Raw genomic sequence first — 18,719 nt, forward strand, 5'->3', positions numbered from 1 at the left:
CACGTGGGCACCTCTGACAGGATTTGTGTGTGGACAGTAGAATCTCACGCCCTTTTCATTACTCACACCCCTCAGACGCTTTCTATTTTACCCAGAAGGCTCTGGGGGTTGCTGAGCTACAGGACAGGGCCGGAAGGTTCCATAAATCTGCCTAACTGCATCGTGGGATGTCTGGAGCAGAGGGTTCTGGGTAAGGCAGACCTACACAGGATGGGGATGGGACACATTCTCTGCCCGCCTCAGGTCAAATCAGTAAATCCAGAACGTTGCCAGGTTACCAGGTTGCCAGGTTTGGATTGATTCATGTGTCCTTTTATAGTTTCCTCTTGAAGCTCGTAAATAGCCAACGTCATTGTGTCACTTTTTAGTACCTCCTCTAATACGACCTGACCGCTGAGGTTTCTCACTGAACACACACACACACACCACACACACACACACACACACACCCACACACACCACACACACACACACACCACACCACACCACACACACACACACACACACACTCTCTCGATCTGCTGCAGGTGACTGACACCGTCGGGCCCTGGACTCAGCTGGCCTCTGTCACAGGTAATCCCGTCGTCACGGTGACGGCTTAAAACCGGACCTGGCGGGGGGTACTGGGTGTGTGTGACAGCCGGCCAACCTGCGCCGTACAGGAGTCAGCGCCGACCTGAACCTCCTCTCCACCTCCGGCGTGCCCAATCCTGTCGTTCGGTGGAGGGCGTTGGCATGGAGATGGGGGGGGGAAGGGGGGACTTTTCTACCTGCTGGTTGGCTGTCCTCACCCTGTGTCGTCTTTCTGCACGTTGGCCAATCAGAAGCTGGCGTGTTGTTTTTGTCATTCCCTAAGCTGTCTCTGTGGAGATGGCGGGGGAGGGTGGGTGAGTCCGAGAGAGAGAGACAGAACGTTGGTGTGTGTGTGGGGGGGGGGGATAGGGGGGCTATGAATGTTTTGTGTGCATGTGTGAGGGGGTTGCGTGTATTGTGCTCGCGCCGCGTGTGCGTGTGCCCGCGAGGACAACAGCCCCAGGCACACCACCCATCAGGCAGACGCACGGACAGACAGACAGACAGAACAGACAGACAGACAGACAGGACAGACAGACAGACAGACAGACAGACAGACAGACAGACAGACAGACAGACAGACAGACAGACAGACAGACAGACTCCTAGCTGGAGAAGGCTCTGCTTATCCAGCAGTAATCACCCCGCTGCAACCGCCAGTTTCAGCCAGCCATGGACATGATGAGTAATGGCAATAAAGCAGACTGGGATTGTCTGCAGGAAAAACACACACACACAGTCCAGTCTGAGCCTGTCTGGAGCCCTCCTGTCCAGACACGGACACGTTCAACATCAATCTCCCTCAATAGACGGAACGAAAGGAGCGAGAGACAATGGAGACAGAGAGAGCGAGACAGATAGAGAGAGAGAGCGAGAGAGAGAGAGAGAGAGAGAGAGAGAGCGAGAGAGAGAGAGCGAGAGAGAGAGAGAGAGTGGGGGGCGGGGGGGGGGGGAGAGACAGTGTTTTATAACTCCCTAGAGGTTCAGAGCAAGCAGTGAAAGAGCAAAGTTTTCTGCTTTGAAGACAGGGTGAGAACACACTGCACCCTGAGTCTCTGCACACCGCCAGACCGGCGGACAGGTGAGGCTACAGACACACACATGCACACACACACACACACAGGTCAGAGATTTGTAGCTAACCACACGCTCTCACCTGAACCAGAACCAGCCCCTGGAAACGGAACAATTCTGATTGTGCTGCCGAAGGCTATTATGCACTGAAAGCATTCCGTTTAACTGAACTTTTCCCTCTCCACACAGTGTACAGTACCAACAGGGAGCTCCTTCGCCTACACTTGCTATTGATCTATTGTCATGACACTGCTAAGTGTTCCAGCATTGACTTCCCTTGGTGTCTAATCGAGCCAATTACCCCCCCAAGATCGTTAGGCTGGAGGCAGGATAGAGGGGTGCACGCCCCCCCCTTCCTCCCCCCTCCCCATTACCTCTATTGGATTCCTCTAATATCCTGGCTAATGGACCAATCAGCGCGCAGACGGGCCCTCAGGACGCTGTGAAGAGATGTTTCTCGTAAAGAGAAATCTCACCAATGAGGGACGGCGATGACGCCGACACACCACTTTGGGGTGTCGACACCCGGCTGTTTTTAATCTCACTCTATTATTTTGCTCTCTCTCTCTCTCTCTCTCTCTCTCTCTCTCTCTCTCTCCTCTCTCTCTCTCTCTCTCTCTCTCTCTCTCTCTCTCTCTCCTCTCTCTCTCTCTCTCTCTCTCTCTCTCTCTCTCTCTCTCTCTCTCTCTCTCTCTCTCTCAGACTCCATTCTCTTCCTCTCAGACTCCATTCTCTTCCTATCTCTCACACTTAATTTTTCTCTGTCTGTCTCTTTCTATTATTTTCTCTCTGTGTATATTTCTCTCTCTCTCTGTCTCTCTCTCTGTCTCTCTCTCTGTCTCTCTCTCTTTCTCTGTATTTTTCACTCAGTTCAATTCAAACTCACTTCTCTCTGTCTTTCTTTCTGCTTCTCTATCTCGGTCTCTCTGTCTCACTCTCTCTCTCTCCCTCTTTCTCTCTCTGTCTCTCCCTCTCCCTCTCACTCTCTCTCTCTCCCCCTTTCTCTCTCTCTGTCTCTCCCTCTCCCTCTCACTCTCTCTCCTCTCCCCCCTTTCTCTCTCTGTCTCTCCCTCTCCCTCTCACTCTCTCTCTCTCCCCCTTTCTCTCTCTGTCTCTCCCTCTCCCTCTCACTCTCTCTCTCTCCCCCTTTCTCTCTCTGTCTCTCCCCCTCCCTCTCACTCTCTCTCCCTCTGTCTCTCTCTCCCTCTCCCTCTCCCTCACGGAGGCACTCTCGGCAGCACAGTCACACGTCGTCCATCCTCCCCAGTCCCCAGGGTCCTTGGCTGGGTCATTACCGCTGAGTTGGGATGAAGCCTCGACCACGGAGACGGGCTCTCTGTCTGCTCTCGCCCTCAACCTCATCCCTCTCTCCTCAAAGCACACAGCCATTTGTCTGCCCCGCCGTGTCTTTTGCTGAGCCAGCGTGCGTGTACGTGTGTGTGTGTGTTTAGGGGCACAGAGTTGAGTGAGGTTAAGGGGTCTTCATGTCCTCTCCAGATAAAAGATCAGACCGGGGCTTTGTGGGGTCAGTGTGTGTGTGTGTGAGAGAAAGAGGGAGTGTGAAAGAGAGCGAGGGAGAGAGAGAGAGACAGAATGCATGTGAGGAAATGCACGTGAGAAAAAGCTATACGCACATACGCATGTGCGTCTGCCTAGGTGTGTACGCGTGTGAGCGTTTCGGCATGTGCCAACCTGTGTGTGCGCGTGTGGTGTGCAACCGTGGGGCTCAAGGGGGTCCTGGAGGTCTAAACGCTAGGCCCACAGAGCCAGGTGGAGCAGCGAGTTAGGGGCGGGGCTAACACGCTGCGTGACCTCCACCCCCGCCCCTCTCGTTCATCACCAGACCGTACTCTTCCTGTCTCCTTCTCGCGCCGACACCGCAATCAACGCCGTTACCTAAATCAGCGCCTCCGTCTCAATTAGCATCTCCCGCCTCCCACACGCACTGCCTGTCAGAATGCATTACGCCCACCATCTAACACTGCTACATCGCCCCAAAGGTCTTGGTGTGTGTGAGAGAGAGAGAGAGAGAGAGAGAGAGAGAGAGGAGAGAGAGAGAGAGAGAGAGAGAGAGAGAGAGAGAGAGAGAGAGAGAATCTGGTTGTCTATCATTTATTTTCTGTATGTGAACCAATTGCTGAGAATAAACATAATGAATCTGCACTCGCCGTTTTCAGTTATGGGGGGGGGGGGGGGGGGGGGGTGCCCCTCGTGTGTGTGTGTTTGCACCCACGTGTGCCTGCAGGTGTGTGCGTGTGTGTCTAACGAGTCTGTCTGTCTGTGTGTGTGTGTGTGTGTGATTGCGTGTCAAACCCTACTGTAACTGTATTTGCGTGTAATTGATATTAAGTGTGCCCTAGCAGGGGGGTAGCTTGCAGTCCTGAATGACCATGCGATGACACCAAAGCTTTTACGGTTGAATGTTCTCCGTTCTCTGCTCAGTCAAATAGTACACGCACACCTCCACTCCAACCTCATTAAAACAACAACAAAAAACGGATCCAACCTTTATTTTTTTAAAGGAAGATGCACCGAAGGTAAGAGGCGTTAATGTATTTATTTCAGGATACAAATGTGGCCCGTCTAGTTGCGTCTAAGTGGTGAGGGGTGGTAATTTATTTATTTCGTCGTCTGTTGGGTTAGGTGTTATGTTGTAAGTTAATGTACTTTGCCTGTGTGATTGCAGTAACTGGAGATTGGAGCGGTGGAGGTTGGAGTTGGACCCCCTAAGTGCTCTGTACTACTGAGTGTGTGTAATGGGCTCTGCTACGCCCGTTAGCTTCTAGAAGGTCTGAGAGAATTGGCCAACAGCGGTACTCTTCACCTCGTTCTTCATGTTGGACTGTTGACCGTGAAACTTTCTTTCCTGTCGTACGAAACTGAAAGCTTGCCTCTCTCTGGTTCAGTGTGCAAAGGGGCTACGTCGTTTTTACAGGTTTATTTGTTCTCGTCTCCTTCTGAAGCTGTCGGGCACCGAGACGTTCAAGGCTACCTCCTGTTCAGCTGTCGGCTTAGATACACACACCTGGGCCCCTTCTCAGGTATCATGCCTGTGTTTGTGTGTCTATTTATGTGTGTAAGGTGTGTGTGTGGCGAGGGCTCGGGGTGTGTGTGTGTGGAGGCCGTTCAGAGAAGGTGTGAATGTGCGTGTGTGTGTGTTGTACGCGCGATGCGCGTGTGAGACCGAACTGCCCGTCGCTTCAGTCGGTGCCAAAGTTCTTCTGTTCCTCCCATCGTATGTTGTACTTTCAGTTCTACACTTTCGCTTTGTTATTGTCTACCTTGAACCCAAGGGTGAATGAAGAGTGGCCTCAGACGAGTTGGGAGTTAGATTCAAAAGCTCCAGTGGAGTCAGAGCCCCCCCCACACACCGACACACACACACACACACACACACATATCTGAGGAAAGATGTTTTAAATCCATTCATCAACAATCCCCTCACAGCACTTTGCAGCTTTTCTTTGCAGCTCTTCAGAATGTTCCCTTTCACGACGGCGTTCATTTGCAGGGCTCCGAGAGGCCTTCACATCCCTCCACGACGAGGACACAGAGCGATAGAACCGTTTCGAAGACGGGGGGGGAAGAAAGAGCGAGAGAAGGAGCGAAGGTGGAAGAGGGCAATCCCTCTCGTTAGGCCCTATTAAAAACATTCCGCGGCAATCAAAACAACGTTAAAACATTCATGAGCTTCGGGGCTTTAAAAGCTCTGATTAAAATCCTCACAGACTGAACACTCGGGAACATCGGAACAAACGCACACACACACCCGGATAACCTCTCCCTAAATATTTCATGGTTGAGACGGTCATCGATAGAACCCAGTTAATAATGCATGCCTCAAATCGTTTTCGGGGCCGCACGCCGATGGCAGCCGACCCCAAAGCCGTCCCCTGCCGACGAGGTGCGCTCCGGCGCGGCCTGACAGACCAGAACGCTGGCGCCCCCCGCCCCCCTCTCTCCGACTCCCACGTCCAATCAATAGCCTCCCAGCAGCAGCCCTGTCTGTGTGTGTTCAGAGCAGCGCCCGTTCCCGAATCAGTACACCTAGGGCTGGCTTGACCTCCAGCCCGTGACCTGGAATCCCCGGGGCGAGCGAGAGGGGTCGAGAGGGGATGGGGGGGTGGGGTGGGGGCGGGCTCTGATATCCAAAGTATCTTATCCGAATGAACAGTCTGGCTCTCTGTGTATATATATATTGCGTAGGTACCTGGTGTATACAAGAGTTGTTGTGATTCAGTGGGAAGTGCTTCAGGCCTGTGCTGCTGTGATACGTCCATGTGTGTGTGTGTGAGTGTGTGTGTGTGAGTGTGTGTGTGTGTGTGTGTGTGTGTGTGTGTGGGCACAGCCTGTGTTCAGTAGTGGGACTGGCCCCCATCCTGACAGGGTCAGGAGAGTGTGGTGGCTGTGCCGGTACAGCAGACGCTGCGAGCTACTGTTGATGGTGTGTGTGTGTGTGGGTGCGTGTGTGTGTGTGAGGCGGGAGTGTGGGTCAGTGCACTGCATCTGTGGTGCTCGACAGACTCCCGTGAAGCTATGTGTTCCGACTTGGTCCCTTGGGCAACGTTCACTTCCTGGCATATGCTATCACACCCCGCGCTAATCCCCACTGACTGCTCCATCCACTCTCCATCTCATTTCCCGGGCCCTCTTTGTCCTCCCACGTACAGAAGCTATCTTCTCTGCATCGGTTTTGGGCCTCAAAGCAATTCTTCACCTAAACCTTCCCTCCTTCCTTCCCTCCGTCCCTCCTTCCTGCCTCCCTCTTTTCTCTCTCTCCTCTCTTCTCCTGTCCTCTCCTCAAGACCGGGTGCTTCGGCAGAATGCGTACAGGGCCCATTTCATTTGGATGTTATTGTTGTCGATGGCCATTATTTTGGAAGGGTGTTATTTCCTGTTTGGCTGGCGAATGAGTCCATCTCTTCGCCTCTGGTGTTTAGACTCCACCAGAGCCAGATGTCTGAAACAGACCTGAACGGGGGACTGTGTTATGTGTGTGTGTGTGTGTGCGCGCGCGGAATGTAATTTAACAACTCAATCATAATCATGACTGCCCCGCCCCCCACTCCCCCACCAACCCCCCCCCCCCGTAGAGAGCCGAAGCGAGCCAGTCAGCTTTCACTCCGTCACTCAACAACTCCCTCCACCTTCTCCAGACTCCCCCCACCTCCCCCCCTCCCCCAGCCCCCGAGGCAACGCTGGTACTATCCGCGGACGGCAACGAACAAAACCTTTTGCACGTCGTCGGTGAGGTGACAGGGCTACTGCACTCTACTCCTCCTCCTCCCCTCCCCCCGCCAACCCTCATCCACGACCCCTGACCCCCCCCCCCCCCTCCCCAGTGCGTCTGTTTCGTGTTTCCACTCCTCCCACCCACCCCTCCCTCCCTTCCATCGGCCCCTGTCGTCCGCCGGGCGCGCTTCTTTCGAGGCGGCCCACCTCCCCACGCGGCCCCATCCATCACCCCGGCCGGGCTCTCGTTTCACCCAGATGAAGGAGGCTTGTAATATCACACCAATCTATTCCCCACAGCCGCCGCCAGCGACAATCAGAACGCACCCATGACGTTGGGGGCCCCGGCCTGCGAAATTCCATCTTGGGCGCGACAGTCAAATCGCGGTTTATGAAGAGGCTGTGTTGGGTACGGCGTAATGCGGTTTGAGTGATTGTGGTGGATTGTGGGGGTGACGGAATTTCGACTATAAGCCACTTGTATACACTGATTGAGACTGAAGCGAAGCAATCTCGTCTCTCCATACAAAATCAGATCACTCTACATGCAGACACATCAAGATCAGCCGTGAGTGTGTTTGTTTGTGTTTGAGTGTTTGCGAGTGTGCGTGTCGGGCCTATTATGCGCGCGTGTGTGTGTGTCTGAGTAAGAGAGAAGGGGGAGAGAGAGAGGGAGGCAAACAGACACACGAGAGAGCGAGTGTATGCGTGTGCACGTGCATGAGATCGAACGGGAGAGAACGAGAGAGAGAGTCAGGAAGACAGAGGAGCGCACGCGCACGCACGCTCGGGGCCTGCCCACCTCTCGTAATCCGTCATCAGAGCCGACCCCCCCCCGCAGGACCCCACGCCGTAGTCCTATCGGACGGCCTCCGTGACCCGACAGCTCGAGTACCGACCCACACAACATAGCAGCTCAGGAGACAGACTGGACCACATCACTTCGTAACGCCGTCTCATAAAGTACGCATTAGAACCCCCCCACCCCCCCTACCCCCCCCACCAACAAACAAACAACACGCAACAACAACAAAAACATCCTTCAGGGATGCCGCAGTGCCGCGCACACACGGAGGGCGCGGAGCCGATTTATCGACGCGTCGGGCGGAAGTAATTGCTTTAATCAGTGCAATCTTATCGCCTCGCGAGCTGTCGTCACACACGCAAAAAGGGAAATCGTTCATCCCGCCGTCGGTTTGGGGGCCCCCGGGGGGGGGAGGGGGGGGGGGAGTTAGGGGGGAAAGGAGGGGGGGGGGGGGGGGGGGGGGGAGGCTGAGGAGTAAAATTGAATGGGGATGCAGTGCTGAGGATGTGGATGATCATGGTGATTGTTACATGGGGAATAAAGCATTTAGATGCTGACATTGTTAGAACAGCAGCTCCTAATTAATTACATGCCCGGGTGTAAAGAAAACAACAACAAGGACGCGAAAAGTTTTGTATCGTCAAGAGGCACACGGCAGAACGCACGCGCTTGTGTGTGTGTGTGGAGGGGGGGGGGGGGGGGGGGGAGGGGGGGGGGGGGTCGAGAGCGATCAGCTTAATAAATGAACATGCGGAGACGTGCGGGACATTTGCGCTACCTCTCCTCTCCTCCTGTTCCCTCCTTTCCTCACCTCGCACCTCCTCTCGTTCTCTCACGCTGTGCGGAAATGACAAGCAACCAGGGTATTTTTCTTCTTCCCGCGCTTTAGTCCGGAAGAATTGCCTGCGATTTGCAATTCCTGGGGGAGTGGGGGGGATTTATACAGTACATCTGGTACAGTGCGTGTTCCTGTAGGGATCACCTTGTGAGAACGTGTTTGATTTGGAGGAGGCGTGGGAGCCAGGGTGCTCGTTACCTCCTGAAAGAGACGTCTCGTTAGCACCACGAGCCTCTCCGCGTCCCGAAACCATCGTTTGCCCAGCGCGCTTTGGTCCGTCTCTTGGGGGTGGGGGGGGGAGCGCCGGCGCTTTACACACGCGACCCCCCTTTGATCGGCGACGGCGCGTGTGGCGACTGATAACAGGCAGCTTTACAGTGGACACGCTTCCTGCCTCGTCTTCGAAGCTCTGCCCTCCCCCCAGCCCACACCCCCACACATCTCCACCCCTACCCCCCCCACCCCCCCCCACCCCCCCCCCCCACCATTCCTGCTGTTCTGCATTCCAAACCGGTGCGCGTGGAGACGCGGGCTGAATGCCTGATGGGGAAGGTGATTGGCTGGGACGCGGTGGGTGCATTTTGCATGGCGACAGCTGCGCGCGGCCGTGCTGGTTTAATGTCACGGGCCGGCGTGGGACCAGTCATCGACTGAACGCACACACACACGCACACAAACACGCGCCATTACACACACGCAGGTGTAATATTGTCAGTGTCCTGGGAGCCTTCTTCATTTCAACCCCCTCACCCACCCCCACACGCACACACGCGTATGCATGAACACATGCATAAACATACACACATTGACATTTTTACAGGTACACACACCTATTACTTCACATGCCTGAATGATTGGCACACACAGACATGCACATATACACACAGACACACCCCTAAGCCCATCCAATCATGCCATGCTTGTGGGAAGTTCTTTCCGGATGTTTCTTATGCGGGAGGATCTCAGAGAGCAGTCAAGGCAACGGGGGGAGAGAGAGATGATGTTGTCCGTTCCTTGTCTGCTTGGTGATGGAGGCGGCCTCCCTCCCACACTCCCTCCCTCCCGAAGAAGGGATCCGTAAATCCTCTCTCCCTCTCTCCCTCTTTCTCCCCCTCCTCCCCCTCTCCCCCTCTCCCCCTCTCCCCCTCTCCCCCTCTCCTCCCTCTCTCCCTCTCTCCCTCTCTCCCCTCTCTCCCTCTCTCTCTCTCTCTCTCTCCCTCTCTCCCTCTCTCTCCCTCTCTCTCTCTCTCTCCCTCTCTCTCTGATTTATTATGGAATGGAGATGAAAATCAGGAATGGAACGGTTAATTGATTCATCCTTGTCCCTGGTGTGTGCATCCTCCCGCTTCAGAGAGGCGAGCAGGAGAACGGCGCGACCTCTCAGCGCGTGGGAGTTAGTTGGAGTGTGCGTGTCGTCGTAACCCCCCCCCCCCCCCCCCCCCCCCCCCGTGAGCGCGCCCCTCTCTCCCCTCCGAGGACAGGCTATCGGACGAGGCCCCCCCCTGAGCCCTGTGTCTAATTCGGTCGAGTTCAAGCGCCGTTATGAATTATTGATATTACATTCGCCTGTTTCCCCGCACCGCATTTGCTCTTTAATTAAAATCTCCGGGGATTATGGACTGTGGGCAGGATCAAACTGGGACGCCTGGTTCTCCCGGATTGCGAGGGAGAACCGGGCCCAGCACTGGAGGGCAGCCCTACCAGCCCTCCAGCCTCTGATCCCAGCTGGAGCTCCAGCAACAACAGACCCCCGTTTGAAATCCCACACTTCAGACAGATGGGGGGGGGGGGGACAGAAAGGGAGGGAGGAGGGTCAAAGGAAAGAAGAGAGAAATTAAGAAAAAGAGAGAGAGAAAGCGAGAGAGAGAGAGAACGATTGAAAAGAAAGAGAGAGACCTGAAAGGAGAGAGTGAAGTAGAAATGGAGAGAAAGAAAAGAAAGAGAGAGAGAGAGATACAGAGAGAGAGAGAGAGAGAGAGAGAGAGAGAGAGAGAGAGAGAGAGAGAGAGAGAGAGAGAGAGAGAGAGAGAGAGAGAGAGAGAAGAGAGAGAGAAAAAGCAGAACGGAGAATGCAAGAGAGAAAACAGGGAAAACATTCAAAAACAAGACAGCTACTGAGCAGAATATCCTGGACAAATGCACGATGAACACAGAGCGACGAGTCTTCTTTAGTATGTGTGTCCATTAGGGCCACTGCAGTGACAGAAGAGTTTAGAAAGCCACAAAGACGAATGGTGTTTATGGGTGATTATGAACACTGCTTGTGGCCACGAGACACATGCTAGCCATTAACACCCATTACCGCCATCCTTAAAACATGCCCTGCTCTGTACATACCTAACCTCCACCCTCCACACAGGCTCTGTGTTTAAGCATATCAGCTCTGCAAACACGCCACAAGGTCACCTGGCGTCATTTAAATGACGTGCTGACTAAGTCTGCTTTTCACCTAGCCTACGAAAACAGCCGTTGAGTGAGAGCCTAATGGGACATGATTATGTTAACCCCAGGCACGCGCACACACACACACACACACACAATTTGGACCTGCCACTCTCCAAGACTCAATGGGAGAACCCCCCTCAGACACACACATACCCGTGCCCTCACACTAACACAACACACATTTCAGTGACATACACCACCAAGCTGTTAGCAATTCTGTTGCTATCCATTCCCTATGGTGTTACTCTGGTCTTCCTGAATGTGGTCTATGTTAAGGGCGGTGAATGTCACGAGCACGTTCGGCCTGTAGTCCCAGCCTAGCCTCTGCGTCCATGCCCTGCCTCTGGGAGTCGAGGACGGACACCAGTCGTATTTAAGAATGCGTGAGAGGCTGTGTCCCCTCAACTCCGACCGCAAAACTGTTCAGTGTCTACTGGCTCACGCAAGCTAGCCGTCCAGCTGCTGCCTGCCCGGTCCTTAAGGCTTTTGGACCTGAGTGTGTGTGTGTGTGTTTGTTGGTGTGAGGCAGAGAAAGAGTTCGGGACTTCCCTGGAGTCTGCTTAGTTGACTTTTACTGTGGCTGGATGTGTGTGTTTTGAGCTGGCCTTGACCTCTGTGGCAGATGAGCTCCCTCGGCCATCTGGACGTGGCGTGACCACCAGGTGCTCCAGAGCTCCCCCTGATCGACCTCACCGCCCCACACTACTGTCTCAGGGGGTCACGGGGTCACACACACACACATACACAGAGACGCACACAAACATTCGACACCCGTGCGCGGGCGCACACACAAACCTTCAACAGACGCACGCACAAACATTCCACACACACGAGCCAGAGACACATAGGACCCAGTGACCTTCTGCGTGGTAGTTAGTGTGCATTTTCCCCAGAGGTGTGGGTTTTACAGCTGTGCTATGAGACCCCAGGACGGTGTTCTGGCCAAGGACAGAAGCACCAGGATTGTATGCGCTGGTCTGTTGTGTGAGCCGAGTAGACCAGGAATAGTTCCTTCAACGCTGCATATTTAAAAAGGTAAAAACTGCGGCTCTGTGAATTTTGTACTGTGATGCTTGGCTGTGCAGACATGTTTTTGCGAACGTTCGGGTGTGCGTGCGTGCGCGTCTTTCGAAGATAAATATGAGGAAAAGAAAACACAAAGGGACAGGAGAGAGGGTGTGTGATGTGTTGGCAAGGTGAGCAATCGGGTGTACCTCCGCTGGAAATAGTCTCCGGCAATTTCCGCGTGTGTACAGTACATATGGTCTCTAACTTGCAACAACAGCAAAAACAGGAGCTTCGGGCCTCTTTTCACAGCTGTGCACCAACACAGTCAACCCCCAACCCTCTCAAGACCAGCAACAGAGAAGCAGAGCCATCCAGGCCTTGGTTTCAACTACAGATCCACCTTTCCATCTACAGTATATTGGCTTTGTTTATCCACCCGACTTGTGGCTAGGAAAAGAAAAACCACAAAAAATGGAATGTCGTTCCTAACGATTTCAAAGGGCGGTCATTCTGAACGTGTCGACGTGGACGGCTAAAGACGGCGCAACAATGTCACACGTCGTTTGGAGAGCAAGGGCTACGCGTTGAAGAGAAGTGCCTCCTTCAAGAGCGCTCAGTCTACGACTCACAAGAGACCAACAGCTCATGAGAGATCACAGCCCCTTCGGCAGGCTCATTGCCGTGGTCCCTGTGTAGACGAGCCACAGGATCTAATTAGGACCTGTACTAATATGTCGGCATATGTTTGATGGCATCAGAAACCTCCCTGGAACACGGGGGAAAAAGAAAAGAGTTATCAAGACTGTGTTCTTCATCTTTGTTTGTCTTCTCAGTTTTAATGTACCAATGTAATTGAGGTGTAGTGTTTTCCCCCGCTCTGTTCCGCGGAGCCACAGTCCAACAACTTCTGAGAAGTTTCCTCTGGCTTTATAGCATCGATATTTTCCTTTTATTTCATTATTATTATCATATTTTTTGATCATGAGTGGAAATTAGAAGTATGCGGTGAGCTTCTGTTTGAAGTGTTTTTGTTTGGTGTTATTCTGAGCTTTTAAACCACAGTAAACAAGATTCATCGGATAAGACAAGACCTTGAGGTGCCCTACAGTGCTCTCTGTCATCAAAAAACGCTTTTCAAGAAAAGTTAAAAAGTTGTTTATTGCAACTAGTTTCATCGCCTGGTTTGAAGTTGTCAGTAGCTCTGGTCTTTGTGTGTGCGTGTGTCTGCATAACGTGTGTGTGTGTGTGCGCGCCTCGTGTCCGCTTCTTGTGTTTGATGCTCAGTCTGCACAGGAGAGTGTTTGAGTTTAGCCTGACTGTGTGGTGAGTGAGCATCTGTAGATAAGTGGATGGGCTCTCACACCGAGAAGAGGCTATTTATGAATAGGAGAGCGCAGGATTCATGTTAAGCCCAGACAGCACTTACAGTCCACTTCTCTGCAGGTCATTTCCCTGAAACTGTTTGCGGTGGAATGTCACCTCCATTCCCATCGCCCCCCCACTCCCCCACAATCTCCCTCAGGTGTATCCCATGCAGTCTGTCGCTGTTTAATTCTCTAATGAGAAGCATGTGTTCAGGGGGCAGAGGGGCTGGGGGGGGCAACAGGGGGGGGGGGCTCCGCTCTCCACGCTCGATCGCCGAACGTGACCAAATACCAAATGCTCTGCACTGATTTCCCCCCCCCCCCCCACTTGGCCCCTAACAAGCTTCCACACACTCGCAACCGACACACAGGCAGACGTGCTCGGGCATACACACACACGCACACACAATCAAGCGTGCTCATGCACACACACACACATCCGCCGTATGGTTCTAATTCCAGGCAGGGAGGCAGCAGTGGCCTGTGTGGTTGAGGTTTTCAAGGTGGGAAAGGGGGATGTCTGGAGTTGACATCCCGGTCAAGAACAGAATAACAGTCAAAGTGTCCACCCTGAACTGGAGTAGAGACAGAGATATGTAAGGCACGGGCCTGCCCGCCGACATTTAAGCCCCACCCCCCAAAAGACAAAACCATATGTCCTGCTGCCCTGTCTGAAAACGACGTACTGACCCCCAAGACCACGGCTCGTATTCCCAGGGGGCGGAGCCTCCGGGAACACGATGACCTCTCTGACAGCCCGCTCTCCGCCGGCGAGCATCCCTCTACGGCCAGTCCTCATTATTCCAGGAAAGTCACCCTGGTAATTGGATGTGAAGTAATGGATTCGTTTTATCTGTAGGTCGATGTCGAGCACTGGTTATAAATAATTATTCGGAATTAATTATGTTTTAATTCCGCTTTCAGAGGAGTGATTTTAATTGCCCCGCAGTGTTTTAGACTGGGGAAAAATGTGTTTTTATTCAACATCGGAGAACAGCCATGAACCAAGGGGGCAGTTGGTTTTAATGTATTCTGTTTCACACTCATAACCTCAACGCCTCAGTGTCTCTCTCTCTGTCTCTCTCTCTCTCTGCCTCAACGCCTCAGTGTCTCTCTCTCTGTCTCTCTCTCTCTCTCTGTCTCACTCACTCTCTCTCTGTCTCACTCACTCTCTCTCTCTATATATATATCTTTCTTTCCACTGTCCCTCACTCTACATGTCCCTCAATCCATTTCTCCACACAGCACTCTCTCCTTCTTTCTCGCACACCTTCACATGGACTCAACACGCCTGTTTACGCACACACACACGCACGCACGCGCACGCACAGAAGAAGTACAGTTGGGCAGCAGGATCTTACACGGACAGATCGACCCAGAACCTTCTGTGAGGGCCTAGCCCAAACCCACAAACAGTGAGTCGGGTCTAATCTGTAGCCGCGGGCTAAACTAATTGGTTTATTGTGGCTGCTAGACCTTTGGCCGAACCCCTCTTAATCCCTTTATAAGGCTCAGCGCTTACAGGGCTTACATAGGTTAAGCACATCCAAGATGGCAGCAAAAAATACACTGACTCTAAACTATCCGAGGGGCCGTGCCCCTCGTATACGACAGTAACAATAACTGCAACAAAGCTCGCTAACGCCCTGACCAGACTGGTAGTGGAAACCAGGCAGCAAGACAGGCAGGACGACTGACTGCTGGACACACAGGTAGAAGTGCGAAATGACATGTGACATGCACGGAGAGTGTATCGTAAAGTATCTAACTTTATATTTGCAAAATCAAACGGATGTATGGCTTAAAAGACCAATGACAGGAATTGGGGGCGTGTAGAACAAGAAGGGCAGTTTCATTTGGAGCCACGAGGCTAACAAGAAACAGGAACTGAGGAACGATCGTTAAACTCCAGATCGAAAACGCAGTTTAGCTCGTTATGATAGGACGAAAAAGAAACGACGCGGCAAAGAGCAGCCGGCCTATTGGTGGCGACCGACGGGGCGGGAGTTTACAGAGGAGGGGAAAAAGCCCAACGAAAACATCCGTCAGACACTGTCAAGTGAGACTGGGGCTCGGGGTGGACGGAACAGAAGATAAATCTCGGCGCCGACTTTCGACTATGCACTTATGTCAGCCTAGCGTCAGCCTCGAGTCAGAGTTCAGACGGCTGTCTGTCAATGAAGGGGGGGGGGAACAGGGGCCCGAGACAGGCGACGTGTCATTAGCTGCGCGGAGCTCCCCGTCACACTGGAAGGCGAGCGGGCGTCGCTGCGTGTGACTGATGGGCTCCCGCTGCCAAACACGGGGAAGGCTCGGAGACACACACACTCACAAACACATCGCACGCACGCACGCACTGGGCTAGTGTGGTTTTACACGTCAACGCAGACTCGGCGCATACACACACGAACACGCACGGATGGCGATGGAGCGGAAGCGCTCACGCGCGTGGACACGAGTGCGCGCGCACCGACACCGACACACGCACATACCCTGATCAGGTACTGTTTGGAGGCCGCGAGAAGCAGACAGATAGGAGTCAGTGTCACACATCGAGCTGCCAAGAAAGTGTCATTTCAGACCGACTCCTCCAAATCCCTCCCACGCTCTCCGACATCCAAACCCTCCTCTCTCTGGTTCCCGAGCAGGTTGCCAGAGTTACGGAAGGCCCCCCCCCCCCCCTTCTCAGGGTGAATATCAACAGCTAAACACAGACAGGGGGGTTCCACATTAGCATTCCTTCAGGTGAACTCGGTTCTTGCTAGCTTTTCCTTGGTGTTGATGCACCTGAACAGGTGTTTCCCTCCACTAAAGTGGTGAGCGATGGTGCTAACAAGCTGCGATGTGCCCGATAACAATGTCTGTTGACTTAATAAGGTGCCCTTCTCTATCTCCATAGATCAAGTGGCTGGTTAATTCTTCTCGGAGGGTGCACTAATCACTGGCGCTAATTTGCCGGCTCAGAATCACAGAGGCGCCTGTTGACGACGTGCCCCGTCGCTTATCTGAGCGACAGCTGAACACACACACACACGAGTATTCACACACACACACGCAGGACCGAGATTGGTTTGTCGTCGTTCCAGCTGTGATTCAGACTGACCTATTTCCCGGTGGCTTTTCCCCCGGCGTGGCAGACATGACAACCTCCTGCCGCGTTCCTCGTCACGCCAGGGCCGGACGGTGGCGCTTCGGCGTCCGCCGGCCGGGCTCCCGCTCTGGGGCCAGACGAGGCTCGCACAGGCCCCCGCTCGCTCCGCCTGAGCCGAAGAGGAGGAGAGAGGGAGGGGGTGAGGGGGAGGGAGCAAGGGGGGGGGGGGGGGGGCGAGAGAAAGAGATAAAGAGAGACAGAATGTTAGAAGCAGACACCCACTGGTGCCCACTCGCTGGGTTAAAACATTCAGAATTATCTAAGCCCCTCTGTTCTCTCTTCATCCAGAGCCATGTGTGTATGTGTGTGCGCGCGCGTGTGTGTGTGTGTGTAGAACCAAACAAGGTTTATTTCCCAAATGACACCTTGTCAGTTTCCTTTGTTTAACTTTTTTCATATATAATTCAGGTCCTCATGAATATTGAAGAGTTTGATGGCCTTCACAAAAGTGAGATTTAAAAGCATTATTCATGTGCTGGGATACTGTATCTTTCTGGCAAGTACATTTGTTCAGGCACCTACACACATCTGCGCACGCACACACACACACATGCTTTTTGAGGCCCTGTGAGAAAAACACAGGCAAGAAAATGCATATTTCTCCTCTAACATTCTTCCTTTCATGCTCTTTCTCACTATACAGAGGCGTGATCTTTAATCATTCATTTTGTGAAACCTCCTTTGGTGTCTGGGTAATAGTGACAGTGTACAGCAACATGATCAACACCAGGACACGTCACCCGACCATAAAGTTTTACCTCAGAAACACCCATGGCTCCACGGGCTGAAGAACTAACGGGCACGGCAATCGGTGTGCACGCCACCGCGTAAGACAGCTCGTGGACGGAACACGAGGAGCGCCGCGAGGTGAGCTCCTTCGCTCGCCCTCCCTTCATTCGGGATTCTGTCTGATATCGCAACGCTAACACAACGACTTAGCAGGCAGCGCTCGCAGACGGAGAACATCAAAGCACGACCGCCGCCACGCCGAATCCCATCGCCGGGTATGGACCCAGTCGCTCGTGCTATTGAGCGAAACTTAATTGAGTCATTATGTGTGTTTTTCAACTCTACCGTGGAGCTCGAGGTCATTTGATATGAGGAAGCGGTGAGAAGGAAATGATTACAAAAAAAAAACGAAAGGAAGGTTGGAAGAGGAAAAAGTTAGGTTAGATGTGAAAGAAAGAGTGCCAGGCACGTGGCATGGTGGTGTGTTGCTTCTCAAAGAGATTCAATTAATCATCAGTTTGCACATCTCTTTACCTCGCTCTTCGAGACACAAAGAGCACACCTTGTGCTTGCCCTAAGGTTGAATCTCTTCAGCGCTGTTGATGGCCGCAACCTTGCTCGTAAGTGTGTTTTCAGGTATCATACAAACAGAAAGACCGTCATTATCATTAACATTGCTCCAACATAAATAGCTACTTCGGGGTGGTTGCGTGTGTGTTTTGGAGTCAGGGTGTGAGTATACATGGACTGCGGCTATGTACTGCACAGCCATGAGTCATTTGGAGTAGCCTTCCGGTCGACCACGTCATCCAACACGGTGACCGATATCACACGGTTCCACTCAGTCCAGGGCCGAACCTAGCAGCACCCCACAGGCGCCCGCGTCGCCTCTCATCCCCAGAACAAGGAACGAGACGGCCGTCCCTTCCTCCCCGTTATCATTCACACAGATATCATCTCTTCCCTGTCGCTAAGCAGCGAAAAAAAATGGCCACCATTAAAAGATAAACACGTACCAAGCTGGGATTCTCTCCCATCCGTCTGTACCTAAGCCTAGGGACAGGATTCCAATTACCGCCGACAGAGGAGACTCTGAGATTTAAGCTCACCGGCTCACCCCTCCTCTCTGTTCACCTCAGGATGGTAGGCCCCGCGGGGCTCCCGGTCCGAAGCCATGTGCACACGCGTGTTTGACTGTATGTGTTTGGGGTTTTCTGCATGTGTGTATGTCTGTGCAGTCTGTGTGTGTTTGTGGTGGTAGCCAAGCATATTGACAGGCCTTATGTCACAGACTCAGGGTTGGCTAACAGTGCAGCATCAGCAGATCAACACATCAGGATGAAACCGCCAGCCGTCAACACCTGACTCAGTGGCGTGGCCTGGCTTAGTGGTTCACGCTCTGGCGATGGACCAGAATGCGTGTGAGTCTGTTAATAGATGTTTTGCAAACGTGTTGATTGCTATTTTAGTTGATTGAGTGGTTGATTTGGGTGTGTGTGA

General features: G+C 53.0%; 1 protein-coding gene across 1 annotated transcript in view; it reads right to left on the reverse strand.

Annotated features, from left to right (window-relative positions):
* The window catches only part of LOC124487601 (cadherin-2-like), a 36,160-nt gene extending 18,774 nt beyond the window's left edge, over positions 1-17,386 (reverse strand). The window contains exons 1-2 of the mRNA XM_047050027.1: positions 17,249-17,386; positions 16,487-16,599 (exon numbers count right to left, since the gene is read on the reverse strand). Of these exons, the coding sequence (XP_046905983.1) occupies positions 16,487-16,599; positions 17,249-17,386 (251 nt within the window). The remainder of the gene's footprint in view (positions 1-16,486; positions 16,600-17,248) is intronic.
* Between the last annotated feature and the right edge of the window lie 1,333 nt (positions 17,387-18,719).

Source organism: Hypomesus transpacificus, chromosome 26 (genome assembly GCF_021917145.1).
Source record: "Hypomesus transpacificus isolate Combined female chromosome 26, fHypTra1, whole genome shotgun sequence".
Classification (NCBI taxonomy): Eukaryota; Metazoa; Chordata; class Actinopteri; order Osmeriformes; family Osmeridae; genus Hypomesus; species Hypomesus transpacificus.